Source organism: Rhinopithecus bieti, unplaced genomic scaffold, assembly GCF_001698545.2.
Source record: "Rhinopithecus bieti isolate Rb0 unplaced genomic scaffold, ASM169854v2 scaffold_14700, whole genome shotgun sequence".
NCBI classification, from domain to species: domain Eukaryota; kingdom Metazoa; phylum Chordata; class Mammalia; order Primates; family Cercopithecidae; genus Rhinopithecus; species Rhinopithecus bieti.
Genome location: NW_016808194.1, coordinates 794,564 through 817,408, shown reverse-complemented (window position 1 = coordinate 817,408; position 22,845 = coordinate 794,564). Strand labels below are relative to the sequence as shown.

The window sequence follows — 22,845 nt, the reverse complement described above, 5'->3', positions numbered from 1 at the left end:
TGTCCCTTTGCTGTGCTACCTCCAAAAGCAGTTCAGCTTTTATAACCAGAAAAGCTACTTTTAATACTCCTACCAAATTAAATGTAAGGGATGAACACAGAAAAGAGAGAGGGGGACTTAGCAGAGGGTTGGGAAAGAAACAGCTCGGATTGCTGAGGGGAGTCCCGGTGACGAATCTCCTGGAATTGTTCCCACCTGAAGAAAGGAGATGTCGTGGCAGCCATTAACAGTAATCAAATGAGGTCTAACAGGCCCGCATCTGAGTGGAAGATGGTTGTCAGTGGGGCATGGGGGTGGGGCCTACAGCAATGTGTGGAAGGTTTGCTAAAATGGAATTATGGTTTATTGAACAGCAAAGAGAAACATCCAGCTGCCTAAGAATTACTTTGACAGGATGCAAAGGCAAGAAAATATTGTGTAAACGTTATTTACAGATCAATAGATAATCTTTCATACACAAAAGGTCAGCTCCAGGAAGGCAGAGCAGTAAAGAAAGAAATACTGCCTGTAAATACAATATTGACTTAAAAAAAATCCAGCCAGATGAATCCTTTGATGCATATTCTTCAAGTTAAAGAACATTTCTTTATTCATGAGTTTTTTTTCCTAACCACTTAAGGTTCCTCAGTGAAGCATGAAGGCATTGATGAAGAGCACTGATTTCTAGTTGTCTTGAATTCTGTGCCATCAAATGAGCAGCATGCAATGGCATCAACAGGGAGAACTTCAGAACAACCTTTTTAAGTGCACGTGTGCAGCAATTAGGACGTTCAAGTCAAATAGCAACTCACCCCTACCCCTTGTAATTTCCTGCTTCAGTGGCCGTGATGATTAACATTTATCCTAGCTTAAGAAAAAAAAAATGAAACAAAACCAACAACTCAATCCTACTGGTCCCCACTGAATTCCTTCATCCATTTTGCATTTTTTCTTTGTCTTGAAGCAAGTAGTTCATCATCCCAAAGAATATCTGAAATCGTTGCCATCTACCTCTACCTGGCTGCTGTGGATCATGAAGCTGTGAGGACTGCTGCTCAGATGAAAATAAGCATGGAAGATATGCTATGGACTGAACTGTGTTCTCTCAAAACTCAATTGTTAAAACTCTAATCTCCACTGTAACTGTATTTGGAAATAGACCTTCTGGTAGGTAATTAAGGTTAAATGAGGTCATAAGAGTAGGGCTCAAACCTGTTAGGATTATTGTCATTATATAAGAAAAGACACCAGAAACTCACTCTTGCTCACTCAAGTCTCTCTTTGGCCTTTCTCTCCACCCATCTCTCTCTCTCTCTCTCTCTCCCCTACCCAACCTACTTTCTCACTGTCACTCTTTGTACTATTTGAGGACACATGGAGAAGGCAGCTGTCTGCCTGCCAGGAACCAAATCGGCCAGTACCTCTTGGATTTCCCAGTCTCTAGAACTGTCAGAAATTAATTTGTGTTGTTTAATTTATTCAGCATATGGCATTTTGTTATGGCAGCCCAAGCTAACTAGTGTAAGATGGAAGCTTAACTAGGTTTTGTTTCCCTGACAAAATCTTTCAGATTTAGAGGACCACCTATGAGTTTAGGTGATCCCTCTTAGCAGTTTGGAAAATATTTCAAAGTTCTAGAGTCTTAGCCCTGAATATATATTACATACATAATATACAATATTATGTATGTAATATATATATTATATATATATAATTTATTTATTTATTGCAGCTAGAAGTGCCTTTGGAGGGCAGAGTTGCTATACACTGAGGAGGACTACACAGCTGGGAAAGGTCCACCCTGGGCAATAAGTCAAAGCCTTAAGATAGACAACTCTTAGTCTCAACTCCCTAATGGGAGATTTACATAACAGTGGATGTGCAAACATTTTGTACAGTGTAGAATTATATAACTGCTATGAATTGAATGTTTGTGTCCTCCCCAAATTTATATGTTGGAACCTAACCCTCAATGTGATGATATTTAGAGGTGGAGCCTTTGAAAGGTAATTAGAGTTAGATAAGATCATAAGGGTAAGACCCTCATGATAGGATGAATGCCCTTATAAAAACAGGAAGAGACATGGGATCTCTCTTTCTCTCTGTGTATATACACCAGGGTAAGGCCATGTGAAGATACAATGGGAAGATGGCTGTCTGCAAACCAGGAAGAGGGCCCTTACCAAGAACTGTCATCCAGCTGTCATCTGATCTTGGGCTTCCATCCTCCAGCATCATGATTTGTTGTTTAAGCTACACAAGCTACAGTTGTGTGTTAGAGCAGCCCAAACTGGCTAAGACAATGATATGTTACTTTTCAGAGCAATCAAGGAGAATCCCTTGACAGTGACATAATCCCTTCCAAATCCTTACTTGTGCTTTTGTTTCTTCAGTTAGAGAAGAGGTTTAAAATGACCTGAGAACAATAACCTTCTCTCAGAAGAAGATATGGCTGGAATTGGTCACCTCCAACTTTGTGTGAACTTGATATAGGACTGAGGACTACTCAACACCCCAAAGTGAGACAAAAGAGGACACAAAGAGGATGGACATAGTGGCAGATGGCACAGATTTCAGCCTTTTTCAGAGGCAAAGGCATAGCTGTGTTTCCTCTGTTCTGCCAAGGATCTCCCTCTCTCCCTTCCTCTGTCTGGAGCTGTGCTTTCCATGCCCACATCCTTACAAGTTCAAGTATCCCCCCTGCCCTCATCTCCTAAGGGAAGATCCAAGGGAGTTCTCATTAATAAGAACAAATGGTGCTGGCTGCAAGATGTTGGCCAATAATGAGGTCAAATTCTGAATCCTTTGGCTTCAAATTTTGTAATGATTCCTCATTTCTCATTTACCTGTTTCCAATCCACCATTCTCAGATATGCTATTATTATCATGGGCTAGGGATATCTATGTGAAGGGCTGGTTTTCTTCTTGGGTTTGTCCTTGGCAGGGGTGCTTTGCATTAGCCATATGTGATAGTTTATGAATGAAAGTGCCTCTGGGGATGCCTCTCCATGTCCTAGAGAGCATTTGTTCTGTCACTGAAGGCTCTGTGATTCCCATATTCCACTTTGGCATTTTCTAAAACAAAGGAAGAGAAGGATCTGGAAGGGAGAGATGGAGTTGGGAGAAAGGAAGAAAGAATGAAGGAAACTAACTGGGTAACAGGCACTAATAATTTTATATTTCTGTAGTTCTTTATAGTTTTTATACAATAACAATTTACAAAGTGATTTTATTAAAGGCACAATCTTATTTGGTTTTACAGCCACTCAATTTATAGATAAGGAAACTGAGGTTTAGAGAAAGTAATTAACCAGCTAGCTAATAAATATCAGTGTTCTATTTGGATTCCAGTCCTCCTGAAATCATAGTTTTTCATATAGTTTCTTTTCCATTCTGTTCATTTAAATGCAAAGGCATGCTCCAACTTCCTCTTTTTGAACCCATGCCAAGCACTTGTAGGTAAAAGCTGAAAGTCTTAATCGTCAGTATAATTATTCAACACTTACTAGAATTTTCCTGAGGATGGGCTGGTAGACGTTGAGTATTCAACCAGAAATAATTATTCTACAAATACATTAATTAATGTTTTTGAGCACTTCATAGTTGAAAAAATATTTTCATATCTAAATCTTGTTTGAGGCTCATATAAGCCATGTGTGTCTCTCAGAAGTCCAGTGATTGGCCCAAGATTTCTCAACCACTGAATGATGGAGTCAGGATGAACCCCTAGATTTTCTGATTCTGAAGTTCATGCATTTTCTGTTATCACGTATTTCCTCCACTGCTAAGTGCCTAGTCATGTTAGCCTCTGCAGAGAGCATAGCACAGATTCTGTCCCTAAGGAACATGATCAACTTGGAGATCAAGACTCTCAAACCTGAAAGTAGAAGAGCTCGTAACCCTAACTTCTAAGCAGGACTGGCTACATAATATGTGGGATATAGTATAAATGAAAATGCAGAGCCTCTTGTTTAAGTATTTCAAGATGGTGACAGCAGAGACTGAAACCCAGCAGTCCTCTGAGTGTGGGGGCCCTCCTGAGCACAAAGCCCTATACAATGCACTTGTGTGCCCATGAAACCAGCCTACCTCTGACAGTAACTCAGAAGCAGATGACCTTGTTTCTTTTTCAGACCCTTTCTTGGGTACCTATCAGAGAGCAGAAGTTCCAGGTCATATGGACTGTCCTCTATTAAGTCTTTTATTCCCTCAGTTGTTGTTCAGAGAGCTAAGGCACATCATGGCCCAGTGTTTCTTATTAAACCTGTTAAGTCCAGTTCTTATGAATGAAAATTTAGGCACAGAATCACAATATCATTAATAGCTAATATTTACTGAGCATCTACTATCAGAGGCCCAGTGTAAAAATGTTTAAATATTTTAAACTGATTGCAAAAGTGGCTTCAATTCTGTATCCTTCTCTATCCCTTGTGCTGTGACTTTGCAGCTTTTCCCATCAAGAAGTAGCATCTTCACCTTTTGAATCTGATGATTCAGTGAATTGTTTTGGCCAATAGAAGGCATCAGAAGAGATGGTGTGCTAATTCAGGATCTTGGCCTTAAGATGCTTGCAATCTTCAGCTGTGTCTCTTAGAATCGTGGGATTACCATGAAAACAAGCCTACTATGCTACCCTGCTAGAAATGAGTGTCTCTTGGAGGAAGGCTGAGTCATCCCAGTTGAGACCATCCAGAGCGGCCAACCTCCAGTTGACCTGCCAATTAACAATAGATGTGTGAATGAGCTTAGCTGAGGTCAGGCAGACATACTCCAGATCAGCAGAACCATTCCACTGAACAACTCACAGACAGATAAAAAATGATAAATAGTTGTTGCTTTAAGCCTCTATCTTTGGGGAGTGGTTGGTTTTGTATGATTATGATGCTAATAGATAACAGATATGCAAGCATTGTTATTTCCATTCTTTTGATGAGGAAATATGTGAGGTTAAGTCCAGACCTGTGATCAGTAGCTAGTAAATAAACCCAGAAAGTTTAACTCCAGAGACCAAATTCTTATCTGTTATTTTTTGGGGTCCTATTATAACACTCATGACTCTGTCAAGCACTCAGCTAATCTGAAAGCCATTTGAGTGGAGGAAGCAGTGCTTTTGCTGATAGGGGCAGGCCCCAAGGATAGAGCTGAAACACTAGGAGTCTCTGCTGATAAAATATCACGTTAAGTTATTAACCAAAACACACAAAATAAACAAAATAAAATGCTGTAATTTATCAAGGGAAAAATGCATATATGCAGAACAAGAGAGACAATGGCTTTGAAGTCAAGGTCACAAGCAAAATGCTAGCAGAAATTTTGACTGCATCTCATTAACACTAAATTATGACTGAGTTCTGTAAGAGGTTTATGTGACAGTCCCATTAATGCAAATGGCATTTCTTATGTCTGTTTTTGCAAATGAAAACAAAATACAATTATATTAGTAGAATTTGCTCATTCAACTAAACTAAAATCCTCACCAAGTATCTCTCCACCTCCACTTCTGCCCCCCACCACCATCCTTGATCAAAAGTAATTGCTCCCCAGAGTATCAAGTGGGCCTTTTGGTAAAATAGGGTTGCACAGTTTAATCATAGTGAGGGTACCAAAGTACATGAGTTCTTACAGATATCGAAGATTGGGAAGGTTCTGGAAGGCCTCAGGGTTGATGTTGAGCAGGTTGTTGGCCTTTTCAATTCTACTGTAAAAGAAGAAAAAACATGCTAGTGATCTTGATGGTAAGGAATGCTGTAGTATTTTTCACATTTTACAGAATAAAATAATAAATCATTAATTGTATCCACTCATCCGCCCATCTATTCATCCATCCATCCATCCATCCATCCATTTCAATAAATACTGAAGGAGCGTGTGGTGCCTTTTATTACACTAAGCTGTGCAAACTAAATATTAACCCTGTCTCCCCACTGCTTCGTTCTCATTACCTGGGCCCTGTCCACTGGAGGCAAACAGAGCATTGGCTGGGTGAGTTCTCGTCACCCTGAGCAGAGCTACATCTTTAACCAGTAAGAATCTCCCAGGGTTGGAGGAGGCTAAGAGGTTAGGAATGAGACTGGGGAAATGAGCTTTTGTCTGGTCAGGAGGCAAGAGAAAAAGGAATGAAGGTAATGAAAAGAGCAATGAAAATGGAAAAGTGGTAAAAGAAGAAAAGGAAAAGAGTGAGGGGCCAAAAGATATTGGAGGAAAAGAGAGTGAAATGGCAAAGAAAAAGAAAGTTGGGAGAAAAGCTATCGAAATCTTTTTGCTTTTAACCATGAAATCCAAGCATACAGTAGCTGGGAATGGCCACTGATTCCCTTTATGCAGTAGACTGAGGCTGTTCACTCAGAGCTCATGGAAAGCAGTGACTTCTCTCCTGTGTTGGCCTGTGCTGTGTCTTGATCAACAGTCTGGAAATGAGCATGTTCACATTTGGATTCCAACACAGAGAGCCTGCCCTTTCCTTGTCTTGCTGGATCAATGTGTATTTGCAGAGATGCTCTCTGTTAATTACTTCCTCCCTGTTTCATTAGCTTTTATGTTGCTGTAACCTGTAGCTACCCAGATCTAAGTACCAGGCAATTAATCATTTTAAGTACAGTCAGTGCTACATGGAGGTGAGCACCTCTTCATGCAAGGAAGAGATGAAAGACCCAAACCATTACCTTCACTGTCCATTGAAATGTATCAAGGGATGCCTGCTTGACCTTGCCCAGAGGGCTGGCTGCCCTTTGGTTCATTTCTCTGATAATCTCTGTGGGTTCTTCCCAACTAGGCCAAGCAGAAAGAGAAGAAAGGAAGAAGCATGAAGGTAGTGGAGAGGGTGAACATCGAGTGCAGAGGCAATGAGGAAAAATGAAGATGGGAGGCAGAGTGGGTAGAAGGAAGTAAAAGGGAGAGGGGAGATTGCCAAATGAACAGACTGAGTGTGTTTCCTAAAGAAATTCACACGCCCATGCACACACACACGTGTGTGTGTGTGTATTTGTCCCCTACTGATACTTAGCAAATGCTAAAAACAAAATTCATCCTTGTTAAAAAGATACAAAAGAGTCAAAAGATTAATGTTCAAGTTCTTATTTGCATGTGGATTTGGCCAAGTTACCTTAGAGAAGTCTTACAAATTCTCTGTGCCTTTCCTTCTTCATCTGTAAAATTAGGAGGTAGTTCATTGGCTTTCCTAAATGTGTTCCATGGGAATTTTGTGAGATAGTAATCGACAGTCTCTAAGAAAACTTTCCAGTGATGTTAGTTGACAAACACTTATACAGTATCCTTCTTGGAGATTCTAAATGCGTATTAGCATATTATAGACTGAAAAGTTTTCCTATAATAAGCAAATCTATGTAATTTTATTTACCTAATATTTCCTAATCTTATTTATCTAATATTTCCTAATCTTATTTGACCTTTTAAAAAATACCTAATAATTTCCTGAGTTTTAGTGATATACAGAATATATTTTGAAAAATTGTTGACCAGTCTCTAAAGTCTCTACTGGCTTTGACATTCTATGATTCTATGAATTAATTTATAGTAATTTTAAACTGATATGAAACAGAAGTGGATCTGTGTGAGCAGTGCTATTATGTAAAACTGGAACATTAACAAGAGAAAGTAAATTTGGCTGAAGTAGTAGAGGAACCAAGGATCATTATAACATACTCACTCTAGGCCAGTCCATATGCTAGATTTAATTGGCATTTATCATCTCCTTTATTCATCACAGTAATCCTATGATACATGTAATTTTATTATTCCAGTTTTACAGATGAGAAAACTAAGTCTCAGATAGTTACCTATCTTGGCTAAGGTTTCATGGTAAATATATGGTATAGGCTAGTAGACAGACCAGGACTAACCAACTTCAATTACATCATGTGGGACTTATTTTGGGCTTTGGCTAGAATAACTTTGAATGGAAGGATGACATGGAGGTGCTTGCACATAGCTACTGGGCAAAGTTCTTGAGTCTATGATGCAAAATGATGACAGGCAGGCAACAGGATGAGACTAGCCTCTGAGCTGGTGCCTGGATCACCAGACAGAGACATATTACAGTGACTTTTGGGCTGATTTGGACATCTTATAATGACAATCTAGGGATCTGAGGAATATATTCTCAGGAATATAGAAGAACTTTAAGGGTTGTTTTTCCAAGAATGGCCATGAGCAAATCCCCCAGGCTTCTTGCTTACATTTCATGTAATTTGGGAAGGCTGGAGAACACATCTGCCTCTATCACCTCCAAGACATCATTCTGAGAGATCTCTCTGTGGAAAAAAAATTATATATGTATATATATAAGTCAAGCCAGTTCAGTTACACTCCTTGAATATTTTTAGGGCTCAGCATAGAGCCTTGTGCCTGGGAGGATTCATGAGACACACAAAACTCCTTTCCTACCGTCAAAGAAGTCAGCTGTAGTAATGAGACAAAACTAACATACTGGAGGCTGACACTTAAAGAACAATGGGAGAATAAGTTGAAGGCCATGGTTCACCTTGGAGATTATCCAGTCTATAGATGTAGAAAGTGAGGTCCAGGAAGGAAGAGATTTGCTTAAAGATATTTAGGAAATATACAGGATGAGAACAAAATTTAAGTTCCCTAGACCATGGGTCAGTAAACTTTTTTTTTTTACAGGGCTAGATAGTAAATATTTTTTTGCCCTTGCTGTGGTTATTTGGTCTCTATCACAACTGCTCAACTGACATTGTAGCCCAAAGGTAACCAAAGGTAACACATGATTGAATTAGCCTGACTGTGTTCCAATAAAACTTTATTCATAAAAACAGGTGTCAGGTTGGATTTGACCCATTGGCTGTAGTTCAGTGACACTGTCCTAGATCGTGGAGTTGTTTTCTCTCTGCTAATCGGGCTTTGGGAGATGAGAACCTCAATCCAGTCTCTTTTAAAAGAAACATATGTTTGTTGGCCCCATGAATGTCTAATGTAGGAACAGAAAGCCAAACACTGCATATTCTCACTTATAAGTGGGAGCTGAACAATGAGAACACATGGACACAGAGAGGGGAACAACACACACTGGGGCCTGTCAGGGGGTAGGATTGAGGAAGGGAGAGTATTAGGAAAAATAGCTAATGCATGCTGGACTTAATACCTAGGTGATGGGTTGATAAGTGCAGCAAACCACCATGACACACATTTGCCTATGTAACAAACCTGCACATCCTGCACGTGTACCCTGGAACTTAAAAATTAATAAAAATAATAATATAAACATAGATTTAAATCCCTTTCCACTCCATGCCATTACCTAGGTGGAGGTTGTTGCAAGGCCATGGCCATTAATGATGTCTTGGCTTAGAATACACAGAAAAGATTCCTCAGGTCTCAGTGTTTTTGCTCCCAGAGTAATTTGAGGGCAGAAGAGAATGAAGTCCACTAGGCAGAAGCCCAGAGGTTGTGAGGAGAGAGGACAGCTTAATCAGTTAATATTTATAAAGTATCTCACGGATGAAATGTGCTATTATTAGGCCTCCTGAGGAAGACCATTATGCAGTTTTAATGCGGCAGCTGAGAGTGTCTCAGGAAATCTCACAGGCAGCATGCATTCAAATTGGCTGAGGTAGAAGAGATGTCTGCTGGCCTAGGATTTAGCAGAAGAGTTCTAGAAAGGCCCTTGATCTAGAGAAAGGACTGGAGGGGAGGCAAAAAAAGAAGGCCCATGGGGAGGGGAAGTGTGACTGTGAGCAGCAGCAGTCTGCTGGTGCATCTGTGACTGGGGTATCTGTGACCAGGGGGCTGGTGACATCTGTTGCTTGTTAACCCGGTGGGGGCAGGGCCATTTCTCAGAAGCCCCCATGAATGAGGAGACATTTTGTGAGAAGAGCTCCTCTTATTCCATAATAACATCTTTCATGATTTATTTGGTAAATTAAAGTCCTCACCATTTGCACAGTTGAACATAGATAAGGGTGGGGTATGTGTTTTTCTAAATATGTATATATACACATGTACGTGTGTGTGTATATATACATATATATATACGTATATGTACGTGTGTGTATATATATACATAGAAAAACACATACCCCACCCTTATCTATATTCTACGCATATATGTGTACATATGTATATATGCGTGTATATCTACATACATGCCTATATACATGTATGTATACATATATATATAGAGAGAGAATGAACATCATGCTGGCTATTGGCCATTTATTATTTCACTCTGTGTCCCATAAGTACAGGGACATCTGGGAGGTACAGAATTGAGAAGGGGGAAAGGGATAGAAGAAGAAGGCATTTATTTGAATGCAGTAGAGTGAAAGAATGGCACAGATAGAGAATAAGGAATTCAGGAAAAGGCTAGCTAACAGGAAGGGCTCAAATGCAAATAAGGCCATCTCCTTCAAAAGCTATTTCCAGGTTCACTATCAGTTAGCCGTACATTTGGTCACCACTCGTAGAGACGTTATGTCCTTGCCGAAATTCACATATTGAGAATTCCCTTATCTGGATTTGTTTTTCAAAAAGAACTAGAAATTATTAGAACAAACAAAGAAACGCTTCTAAATTAGTGATTTCAGAAAGTAGTCCATATTTGACGGTCTCGACTTCAAAGACAGTACCGGGTATTAGGGTTGGGTAGGGGGATGCCTTTGGTCTGACAAGGGTTGGGGGCAGGTGAACAGGGTACAGTCATGGAAAAGTCCTTCATTGAGAAATTTAGACATCTTATTCCGATCTAACCCAATTCTGTCTCTAGTTATTACTATTATAATTTATTGGGTGTTTACTGTTTATCAGCCACTTTACCTACATACTCTGTAATCCTTTTGACATGCTTGTGAGGTTGGTATTTTGGTCTCCACATTAGTAAATGGCCCCGCTTGTGTGAGGGACCAACTGTGGCTGACAGAAGGGCTCACACACTTTCTTCTACCCGCCCTGCCTCCCATGCCATATTGAGCACCCCTCTGGACCTTGGATTCTTTGTTGTAAAATAAGGGGATAGATGAGATCATTTGTCTTTTCCGGAACAGTGCAAGGAGGCTTTATCCTCAAGCACGGAAGCTCTGTAGAAGAGAATTTTCAGAGATGAGTTTCTCCTTTACTGGTCTTCTAGGATGGCGCTTCTCACACATGAGAATCACCTGGAGATCTTTTTAGAATGCAGATTCTCATTGGGAAGGTCTTGAGTGGGGCCTGAGGTCCTGCATTTCTAATAGTCCAGGTACTGGTCATACTTTGTATTGCAAGGTCCTTTAGGGAAATAGTAGTAATATGCTACCAGACTTTTTGCCCCAATGTACATATTCATAGGTGGATATGCAGAGTGTGATAGAGGAGCTCCAGGGGAATGAAGTAGTTGGTTTAGAAAAATCTGTATTCCCTCTGAAAAGCCTGCTGTTACTCTACCAGCATTGAAGTTTTCCTATTGTCTAGCTTCTCACAAGATCTTTTCCATTTCTCAGTTAAAGCAATCACCACCATGTTTTGTTATTGCTTTTTTTGGTCATTGTCTAATTCATCTGTTTTTGTATCTCTAGCATCTAGTTATAAGTTGATGTGTAGTTAGTGCTCAATAAACGATTACTGGATGAATGAATGGATCAAAGGGTAGACTAAGGAAAAGAAATCTTAAGGCCTATGAAAGTCATCTGCTAAACTGAAGGAGGTGAAGTTTGTGGCATTCTTTCACCCCCTTTTCTGTAGGCAACGTGTCTAAGTCCAGCGGGTGACAGCCCAGCCTAGCTTGTCTATGATTTAGGATTTTGTTCCAGGGAATTTTACTAAAACAGAGTATAACATGCAAGTGACATATACAAATATTTGGTCTGCTGAACGTATAGTATATGGATACCTTTATCTGTGCCTCTCTGGGTCACAGCTCTCTCCCTAGGCCTTCTCTGGCTATCAGATGAGGTCCTTGAACTGACAAAACACCCATAGAAAATAAAACAGGAGAGAGGACTGGTGACTATAGGGGTTCATTGAGTGTCTGACCAGAGGTTAGAGAAGATGACTTTTAAGGGCCCGTCTGTACATGAGATTCCATGTTTGTATGAAGGATAGGGACATGTGCTTGCATGAAGTACTGGGGGTTATCAAGGCATTCTCTCTGGAGTGAGTTTCAGAGCCGTTATCAAATTCCTTTCCTTCAAATATACAAGTACATTTGATGGAGGGGTGGGGTAGGGTGTTTTCCAATTTTGCGGACTTTAGGGAGCGAATGAGCATATTGAATGTGGTCTGCTCCAGCATAAAGTTTCAACCTGTTATAAAGTCATATTAATTTGTTCACTGTTACGGCTGATACTCATTTGTCAAGTGCCAAACTGATTCCGAGTAGAATTGTTACTGGTTTATTGGATACAAAGAACTGAAGAGCTGTGACCAGTAGTTAAAGGCCTCACTAGGATTTCCATGACATGAGTTGGAGAACAGGATGGCACGTGTATACCTATGTAATCAACCTGCATGTTCTTCACATCATATATCCCAGAATTTAAAGTAAAATTTAAAGAAGTGAAAATAAGGGCCGGGTGCAGTGGCTTATACTTGTAATCCCAGTACTTTGGGAGGCCAAGACAGGTGGATCACTTGAGGTCAGGAGTTTGAGAGCAGCCTGACCAACATGGTGAAACCCCATCTCCACTAAACATACAAAATTAGCCAGGTGTGGTGGTACATGCCTATAATCCCAGCTACTCGGGGGGTTGAGGCAGCAGAATCACTTGAACCTGGGAGGAGGAGTTTGCAGTGAGCCGAGATTGTACCTAAACTCCAGATTTTGGTGAGTAAATAATATATCCCTGAAATGAATAAGATAAAAAATAAAAATAAAAGAATAAGCATCAAAAACTCACAGGAACTTCTTTTCACTTTCTTTCTGATAGAGGTGATATAGTCCCCTCTGGGTCTTTCCCATCTTTTCCCTCCTCCCCTGCCTCTCTCTTTACAGAGCATTTTTCTCTAATATATCCAAAATATTTCTCCCTAACTCAGTAAATTCAGGGATTAAATTGCATTAAAATATCTGTAATAGTCACTGAATCAAATTTCTTTCTTTTGTTTTTAATAAGCTCAAACTAAATTTAGTTGACTGTTTTCCTTTCCTGAGTCCCCAATTGTTAAGGATTTCCATAGACTCTCTATTACTGCCCCTTGCATATTGCATTGGGTTTGCATTCTGCTTTGTTTCCCTCACTAGGCTAAGAACTGCTGGAGGACAGTGACATTGCCCTTTATCTTAATATTCCTGCTCCCAGTCAAATGTTTGCTGAATGAATGAATTATCTTTGAAAGATTATAAAAGATTTTCCACCTTTGCTTTTGTACAATAAAGCCATGTTCCTGAAAACTTGCAGTAAACAGAGTATTTGCAAATCAAATTGTGTATTCACACAGGAGGGAAGCTTCTTAGCAGAAAGCTTGGAGTGAATCTTTAAGAGAGTAGAGAACTAATTCAACAAATGTTCAATGAATTTTGATTAAGAAGCTTGTGTATTTCAGGCACTGGGATCAGTGCCGGGAATCTAAAGATGAATAAAATGGATCCTCATCTCTAACTCAGCGAGACTAGTATTCTAGGCTTTCCTTAACTGGTGCTATCTGTATTTGATGGGGTACATTTTAGTTACTAGAAAAAATAAAACTTTTGGTATATTGCTTTTCAATATAACAAGATAGAGTATGTGCATATAATAATTCATATTGTATATGTAACATATGTTGTATACCTTGTGATACTGAAATGTAATATACATATAATATGTATAATACATATATATCATATATAAGAAGGCAGGTGAAAATTTCCATGAAAATATGTTCCAGAAAAGTTCATAAAGCTCTCAAAATACACACTTCCACTCTCCTTTAGAATTCCCTTAATGTTAGATCCAGAGACTTTACAATAAAGTCGAGACCTGAGTTTGAGTCCTGCTTCCATTTTCTCCTAGCTCAATAACTGTGGGCAACTGTGAGAGTCTCTCTGAGCTTCAGTTCCTCGTCTATAAGATAGGAATAATAACTACCTCAAAGGGTTGGCAAAGGAATTAAATAAGAAGGTATTTGTGAAAGTACAATTCTTGGCACATGGTAAATTCTAATGTCAACATACCTGCTGATAGCCTGCCTTCCTCTCTTTGTGGAGTTGGGGACTAAATTCATCTGCAGCTGGGAGATCTTGTGACAGTCAACCACTGTGCGGAGGGAAAACTCTACTGACATAGGTCCTAGGGAAATTCAGGTTGTTCCCTTAACCTCACCTGTAGAATCATTTAAATACTTAAACCAGGCTATGTTACTATTCCGAACCCCAGCCCCATTCTAAGTCCTATAGTGAGGTTGGCTATCTGGTCTGCTGGCCACATAAAGGAGATTAGGTAGAGCATGTGTGTGCCTCAACATGGATTGTCTCCACCACTGAAATCACAACCTAAAAAGTATACTCTTCCCTTTAGGAGAGGGTCAGTTCAAGGTGGGACATGTCAGGGTGTGGTGAGGATGTTGCCAAAGGACTCCTTTTGCCTCCTCAGATGACAGCCAGTGGTGCTATCCTTTCCTGACATGACTGAGACTGTCTTGTCTTCCCAGATCTGCTTCCTCATCATGGGCAAGATGAGTCCTTGCTAGAGTCATCCTAAAGATATCCCCAAAATGAGACGGAGATAAAAGTACCTTCAGTGGCTCAGCCTAATTCAGAAATTTGAATTAAATGCTCTTGCTTTCAAATACATCAACAACAAACTATTGTGTTCATTTTTAGTTTTACCTTAATTTAAACTTTAATCTAAAATTTGATATGTTTCCCTTGCTTATCTCAGCAGATGAGGAAAGGGACTAAAACTCTCAGTCATAATAGTTAATGTTTATTAAGCACTTATGTGTCAGGCAGTTTTTCTGTGCTTCACATTTATTAATTTGCTTAATTATTAATTTGCTTAATCCTCACAACAACCTTGTGAGCTAAGTGCCATCCTTAGCCGCTTTTACAGATGAGGATGGCACACGGAAGTTAAGTAATTTCCCCAATAGCACACATAAGTAAAAGTTCCAAGCAGCAACTCATGTAATCACCATTTAGTACATTTTCTGTGCAAATATGAAGCATGTAAGATGGCAAATAGTACTGCCCTTATCTTACAAACATCTGCAGTTTATTCTTATGCATGAAAAGTTGCGAGTGCAGAGTCAACAGAAGTGGAGGACAGGATGCCAAGTGCCCAACACACCCGAGTAAACAATTCAATACATTTTATTATTTTTCCCTATACACCATATTTACCCCAATTCACTGTCTCTAAATGTCACCATTTCTTAACCCTGTCTTGGTGTCCCTCAAGCTTTTCCTGTTGACAACCCCTGAGGCCACCTCATTCCCTATAGCCCCTCAGTTAGGACCTCTCTGCTGATGAATTACACATCACCAGAATGAGCTTCCCTCTGAGACCAGCATCCTTGTCTGCAACAACCTGAGGGATACATGTTTTGTGAACCCATCACAGACAGTCCATATAGAGCAACTTGATTCTTTTCCTCTCCCAACTCTCTTCCCTTCCCCAGTCACAACCCCAGCCAATGGCTCCCTCTGATATCCCTACTGGCCCACTGGACTAACCTAAGTTTTTAATTCTGAGACCATCTTTGACTTCTCTGTACCATTTTGTGTCCAAACAGATCTTAAATTCTCTCAATTACTCTTTTCTATATTTCTTGCAAACCTCCCTTTATTTCCTACCCTCATTGTCAGCTTTGCAATTTCCACCAGACCAACAGTTCTTAAAAGTCATGTGGTGACTCAGGAGTGTTTTGATGTTGGTCATGGGTCATCTGTTTTCAAACAAATTAAGTGTACCAATTATTTAATTAATATTTGGGAGATATTTAAGTTTATGTACATAATATGCAAGACTAAGAATGAAGGGATGAGTAGAGAAAATAGTGAAGTGGAAGCTGGTGGCCTATGAGTCTATCCCTACCTGGACACAGGGGTGCAGTTAGTTCTTGTGCTTGGGATCCATGCATAGGATAATTATCTGGGAAAGCAAATGGAATTGAAAGAAGATGATAAAAAGTGAAGGAACGGCCAGGCACAGTGGCTCACACCTATAATCCCAACACTTTGGGAGGCCGAGGTGGGCCAATCACTTGACATCAGGAGTTTCAGACCAACCTGGCCAACATGGTAAAACCCCATCTCTACTAAAAATACAAAAACTAGCCAGATTTGGTGGTGGAGGTCTGTAGTCTGAGCTGCTCGAGAGGCTGAGGCATGAGTATCACTTGAGCCCAGGAGGCAGAGATTGCAGTGAGCTGAGATCGCGCCACTGCACTCCAGCCTGGGTGACAGAGTGAAACTCTGTCTCCAAAAATAAGTGAAGGAAGGACAAAGATTTTCTGGAGGTAGAGCCAGATTAGCGTTGGAAGCTAGAAAAGGTAGTCAATTTCTTTCTTAAACGAGAATTTACTGAGTTCCTAGTGATGAAAGACATGGAGTTGGTATGTAGTAAGGGAGTAGATATGCTGTGTAGAAGAGAAAGGAAAGGCATGTTGATCAGGTCGTTTGGGTTTGATGTGACCTGACAGCTTTGGCAGAGGCAAAAGAAAGTGAGGTGCGAGGTTGGAGTAGCCTTTGACACTCAAGAGACAGGGACAGTAAAGTGTCCATAGGTTAGGAACACTTGTAAGTTTGAGTTGCGTAACTCAAGGTTGCAGGAATAATGATGACAATGATAATAATTAACCTTTATTAGACATTTGCTGTGTAGCAGGCACAGTGCTAAATGCTCTGCCTGGGTAATCTCACTAATGGCTTTGTCTCATTAGGGCCCTGCTGACTCATATTTGTCTTGGTTGACACACATGTGTGAGTGGCAGCGTGAACCTGGAAGCCAGACAGGCCTAGATTCAAATTCTAGCTTTATCATTGCCCAGTCATGTGACCTTGGACAAGTCAATTAGTATTCATGATATTTATTTTAATGGGGATAATTATACCCACCTGTTAGGGTTTTTGTGTGAATTATGGAGATAATATGTGGTATGGAATAGATTGCTAACTATCCTCCAAAATCAGTTTCCCTCCTCTTATTCCTGGGGGTAGAGCTGGACTACATTTCCTGGCCAGTCTTATTGTTAGTTGTAGCATTGTGAGAAGAAAGCTCTTCCTGTGGAAGGTGAACAAAAGTGATATGTGCTATTTCAGGCCTGGTCCTTCACCTACCATTGTGCTTCTCCATACACTGTCTCCTTTTTAGTTGTTGGTTGGAGGTGCCCAGAACAACCTTGAAAGCCATAACTGAAGATGGCAAAGCTGCGTTTGCCCTGGGGTCTTAAATAAAATGCTGAGAAGTACCAACCTGGACTACTCGATGAGAAAGAAAGAAACTTGCTCTGAAAGTCCCTGTCATTTTGGAGTCTGTTGTCATCTATCCTACTCTGATACCTAAGGTAGGAGTCTAGCACCCTGCGTGGTTGCTAGTACTTGTTCAGCAAATGTTCCTCACATCAGGGCAGGGTAAGAGTTTTACATCTACCATCTGGTGAAGTGGGTACATACAGTAGGTGTTAAGTACATTCTTATTGCTGGATTAATTAGTATTGCTTGACCAATTTGAAGAAAAGAAATAACCAAAAAGTCTTCCTAAAAATGAAATCCATATTTGACCTAACTTAGCTGGAGACTACTCTTCTTCAGTGACACAGTATTTACTACCTGTGATTGAGTTGCCTTGCCTCTTGTGAGCACACATGATGGCTGCTGTTTATTGAACTATGGGCCCTCGTCTGTTTCATTCCCTTTTTCAACTATTTCATGAAAAAACAACAACAACAAAACTCAGCATGCTAGAAAGAACAACTGTTTAACAATGCGGACTACTAAATCCATTAGCACACACAGCCTGAGAGGGTGTTAAGGTTAAGAAATTTGAACCCCCAGCTCTCTAAGCTCCAGAAATGCAAAACTGCATAAGGAAAGGTCTCTTGAGTGGGCCGAAGGAAGCCCTTCATCACTTTGGCGTATCACTGGAGCTTTCTGAGATCCGTTTTCCTCTGTAAGATGTGTGAAGATCCTCTGCCACTCAGTACATTTTATACTCAATGTAGTTGGCTGGGCTGTTGAAGATCACACGAATAATGCATGTCATGCACTAGGATAAAAGCACGTAGTGTTATGCAAAGGTCGTCCTGCTTACTATTATTTTTATTATTTCACTGGAGTCAGGAGGCCTAGGTTGTAGTCCTGACTCTGCCACTAATTAACCACTGTCCTTGAGTCAAATCAGTTACCTTCCCTGGGCCTTTGTTCCTCATCCATAAAACAACACTGTTCATCCAAATGATCTCCAGGGTCCCTGCTAGCCATAGAATTCTGTGATTTTAATTATTTCTGTGATTCTCTTATTAAAAGGCAGCCAGCTTCATCTTTGGCAGTCCTCTATGACAGCCAGCTTTCATTTTTAACAAGCTGGGGTGAGGTGGGGCTCCATGCAGCATCCTTCTTACGGCACTGTATCTTTGGGAGTAGCTCTGTGGTGGACCCATGAGGGAGCAGCAGCAGTGTAGCCAGCAAGGACCATTTACCACTTGAAGCCCTGGACAAGTGTGAGAAAGGACCCCTGGCCTGAGCCATTATTCTCTTGAAGACAGCCATATGTTTTATTGTTAGCTTAAAGAGGGCTCCATTGATACCCCCTACAAGCCAGTAAAGCCAGTGTTGATTTCGTCCTTGACATATGTATTGAGCCTCTTGCTAAAGAAATAGCAAGTGTGTGTGTGTGTGTGTGTGTCTGTGTCTGTGTCTGTGTCTGTGTCTGTGTGTGTTATTGGAGGCTGTCCTGTCCACTGCTGCCACCACAGAGCACCCCAAAACCATCCTTAATAATTCTCTCTGGGTTCGATTGTGCCTTTTTGATACCATATCTGTAACATAATCCCCCCCTTCCCCAAATGGCTTTCCTCCTGCTTCCAGCCTCTGTTTTCACTCTGTAATTTATAATTACTCTATTTTTTATGCCCCTCCATTTTACACCTCATTAACTCTTATCTTGGCATGAAAGAGCTTCCTTTATGAGCCGCAGTGAAGGAGCAAGAAGGAGTTCACATTTGGCTGCTTTTGTATTTGAGTCACATTGACGGTCTTATTTTCCCCTTTGGAAACCTTGAGTGTAGTACCCTTATAAGTACCCTGCATGCAAAGCTGTTATCCAACCTGCCCTTTGCAACCATTCAGAAGTTTAGGGGTCTGTATTCTCTGACTCCATATTTAACTGGTTTTATATCCATTTCTGAACAGTAGTTATCCCCCATTCTACCCCCAAATTATAGGCAAAAGCCCTACTCCTGCACCTCCTTCGTCTCCTGTTGGTCCTGAGACTGTCCATATTTTTACAGCAAAGGGACCTGCAAGGTGAAGAAAAGGAATGATTTTAAATGCTTCCCATTTTATGAGACTACCAATGCCTAGAGAAAAATGCCATCATTCTAGGGAGGAATAAGAAGAGTGGATTATTTTTTACCATGAGTCTTTCATGTTAGTGATTCAGCCAGTTAGGCCACCCAAGATGTTGGGAATCAATAACCTGGTTCAGTATATTTTCTGGCCTTTGCTGTACCTTTGGGACCCTTCGTTTAAATAAAAACGTACAGAATAGCAGCACAAACAGTGGAATGGCTCCTGCTGAGGATGGAGTGTGCTGGCTCTATGCGGAGGGAGAAGAGAAACCAGATCTTACTCCTCATGTTCGCAGCTTCTGAAGGGATCCTCTGTGCCCCTATTGATGTGCATAATTTAGTTGTGAAGTATGCATTTGTCCTTTACTAAAATAATTTTGGGTGATGAGGATCCTGTTAGACACCTTTTAGAAATTTTGTTTTGGTTTTCCAGTGACCCTGAAATTAGAATTTCAGAGTAATCAGCAAAGGAAGAGATTTTATCAGCTATCTCCTAGATTTATTTTCCTACACATGCCCCCCTTCCCTTTTTTCAACACATAAAGTAACAAAGGTATTAGAAGCTATAATTACATGGCTAATTAATAATGAAGCTGATCTAGGTTAAGATGTTCTGGATGTATGATGATAGGAGTGCATATGCATTAATCCGCTCTAGTTCCAGGGGTCTTCTTGCTGGAGCTGTAGAACCAATGGGTTAAAACTATTACTTCCAGGGAAGGAGGTATCTAGGTTACAAGCCAGGCAGCAGAGGTAGCATTGTAGATCCATATAAGCACTTACTAGCTGTGTGAAGCTGACAAAGTTATTTGGCCTCTCTGAGCCTCAGTTTTCTTATCTTTGAAATGGGGATAATGGTATTTACCTTTATAAAACTTTATGAGAATTCCTTATGAAATACTGACATGTTAAGTATCTGAAGCTTAGTAAGTGCTAAAGGAATGATATTTATAATTATTGTTACTATTTTCTACTAGCGTCAAGTCTAGTGACTGTAAATCCCTTAGGGTCAAGGACTTTGTTATATTCATAGGTTGTGTCTGTGCACCCAGCAGGTACTCCATAAATGTGTGTTGAATGAACAAATGACATCCTCAGGGCTTGAAGTCCTTTGTCTTATACTGAGTGAAGTAAACATATACTTTACCCTCCCACCTGACTGGTGGAGTGGGAAAGAAACACCATTCCAATTTTAAGGCCCAACCTTTAACGTTTCCTCCAAGGAAGCCTTTCCTAATCTTCCAGAATTAAGACATTTTCCCTTCTCTGAGCTTGCCTAGCACATTGCTTTTGCCTTTATCAGAGCATTTTATCATAGTAAGGCTGTCACACCAGCTGCACTTCTGTTTGTAGGCCCCTGAGTGCTGGAGCTGTGGCAACTGTCACATTCTCCATAATACCAGGCTCCTCAAATCACACTTGGCAGGCTCTCAATTTTTATTTAGTTGGAGGGAGCAGGAATTAACAATACTTTGGTATTTTTGGTGCCAAATCTCAAATTCCTTTGCAGGCCTCTTCTTCATACATATTCAAGAGAACATAGTTTCTGCCTTCAAGGAGCATCTAATTTAATAGAAATTGTACTCTCTTTGGAGTACATAGTCACAAGAGACACTGGCTTTCAATGTTTCCTGCTAATAGCTTGGAACATAGCAGGTGCTCAGTAAGTGATTATTGATAGGTGAAATAAATGAAAAACACAAAAGCTGTCACTTTATTTGCTAGTGAAGCATAATAAGGCACAGAAAAGCGAGGTGATTTACCCAAGGCCACACAGCAAGTTAAAGATAGAAGGAGGAGCAGAATCCGGGTCTGCCATCTCCTGTGCTGGTGTTCCTTCAAGCACACAGTGCAGTATCCTGGTGTTATGGATCCTATCCCCAGTTTTCAGCTGTGAATAGCCACCCCCTTCCTGCTTGTCCATGATACATTGTCTTTATTTATTTTTTCCTAAAAATATAAGTATTTGGAGAAAAAGAATACCTTCTGACCAAGTGTGCCTTTGGTGGAAATTCTGGGGACCAATTTATTATATCAAATCCTTGTTTAGATTTCAGAATTCATTTGAATACATTAGTTTTATAATTTGCATATCTAATTATGTTTTCCTCTGTCACCAACCACAAGCAATTTTCCCCCTTTTAGGATCATTGTGTCTTTAAATGTAAGACAGAAGACACAGGAATTACCATAGCAACTTGCTTTCCAATTAGACTGCAATTGCTGACAATCAATATGATTAGACAAAGTCAGTGACTGAGTAAGCCCCATAGTACTTAAAGAGAGCTAGAGATGTGCAGGGCCAATGAGGAAATGTGAAAACTATTGGAAATCTCTCCCCAGAGTTGAGTGTGATTTTTTTCATTGCTTGCTGCTTGTATAACCTAAAGATATGTCTTATAGTAGCAACAGTTTATAACCTGACAAGAAGAACCTGAGAATGGATTCTAGAGGATGTTCGGTTATGGTTGGTTTTTCTTTCTTCTAACACCCAAACACTGTGCAAAAGTAAGGGGGACAATCACCAATTTGAAAGTGAGAATAAGTGGTAGCTGAAAGGGGAGTTGATAAAGAGGCCAACGCAGGAGGGCTGTTTTCAGATAAGGAACGAGGGCATTTGAGAGGAAAACGGATGGTCCGCAACTAAGCTGCCTGCACTGGGGGCTGTGTGCAAGCTGGAGCCTGGCATACAGCATCAGTGGAAGCATGGCGGGCCTTTCACCTTGCATCCCTGGGCCCCTTTGAGAGCCCTCCTCCACCCTGTTTCCCTATACTAGTCTCTGCTGTAAGAAAAAAAAAATCATTTACCCCCAAGTGCCAGTGTCTGAAGACTAAAGTCTGGTTGGAGGGGAGGGGATTACATTTTAATAGGGAACAAAGCTTTAATAAGAGAATTGTCAGGAATACAGGGCACAAAGGAGCGGGGACTAGAGGTATTGTTAGAGCTTTAAGTCCTTTCTGGAGCCCCTTATATTACATCTGTCATCCATTATGATTTTATAGCAGGCTGGATATAAATGAGCTTTAGGTCCTCAGCCACTGAAGGAAGAGATGAAGTGAGGTAATTGTTGTAGTGGCTGAACTGTAGACGCCACTCAGGCACAGTGCAACACCGCAGAAAGTAAACACAAAGCCAGCTATTGGGGAGCATTTGTGTTAAGGAAACAACACCCAGAGGCTGGAGGGCTCAAATGTTTAATATCCATAGGAGAACTTACGGTGATTGACTTTCTGCTTGCCACTCCCTCCCTCTCCCCTTCCCCAGTTATTCTTCATCTGAGGACTGAGTAGGAGGAAGCCAGTTCTAACACAGGAAAGGATGAGAGCTGGAGCTCGTGACAGCTGGTGAGATGAGGCCTTGGATTTTCAGAGTATTGCCTGACCCCCCTTCCACGGTCCCAAGGAGTTTAGAAAAGTCTGATCAGCAAA

General features: G+C 40.6%; 1 protein-coding gene across 2 annotated transcripts in view; it reads right to left on the bottom strand.

Annotated features, from left to right (window-relative positions):
* FSHR (follicle stimulating hormone receptor) overlaps positions 1–22,845 on the bottom strand; it is a 187,467-nt gene that overhangs the window by 46,457 nt on the left and 118,165 nt on the right. For both annotated transcript variants that reach the window (XM_017885691.1, XM_017885692.1), the window contains exons 3-4: positions 8,175–8,249; positions 5,603–5,677 (exon numbers count right to left, since the gene is read on the bottom strand). In XM_017885691.1, coding sequence (XP_017741180.1) covers positions 5,603–5,677; positions 8,175–8,249 — 150 coding nt within the window. The remainder of the gene's footprint in view (positions 1–5,602; positions 5,678–8,174; positions 8,250–22,845) is intronic.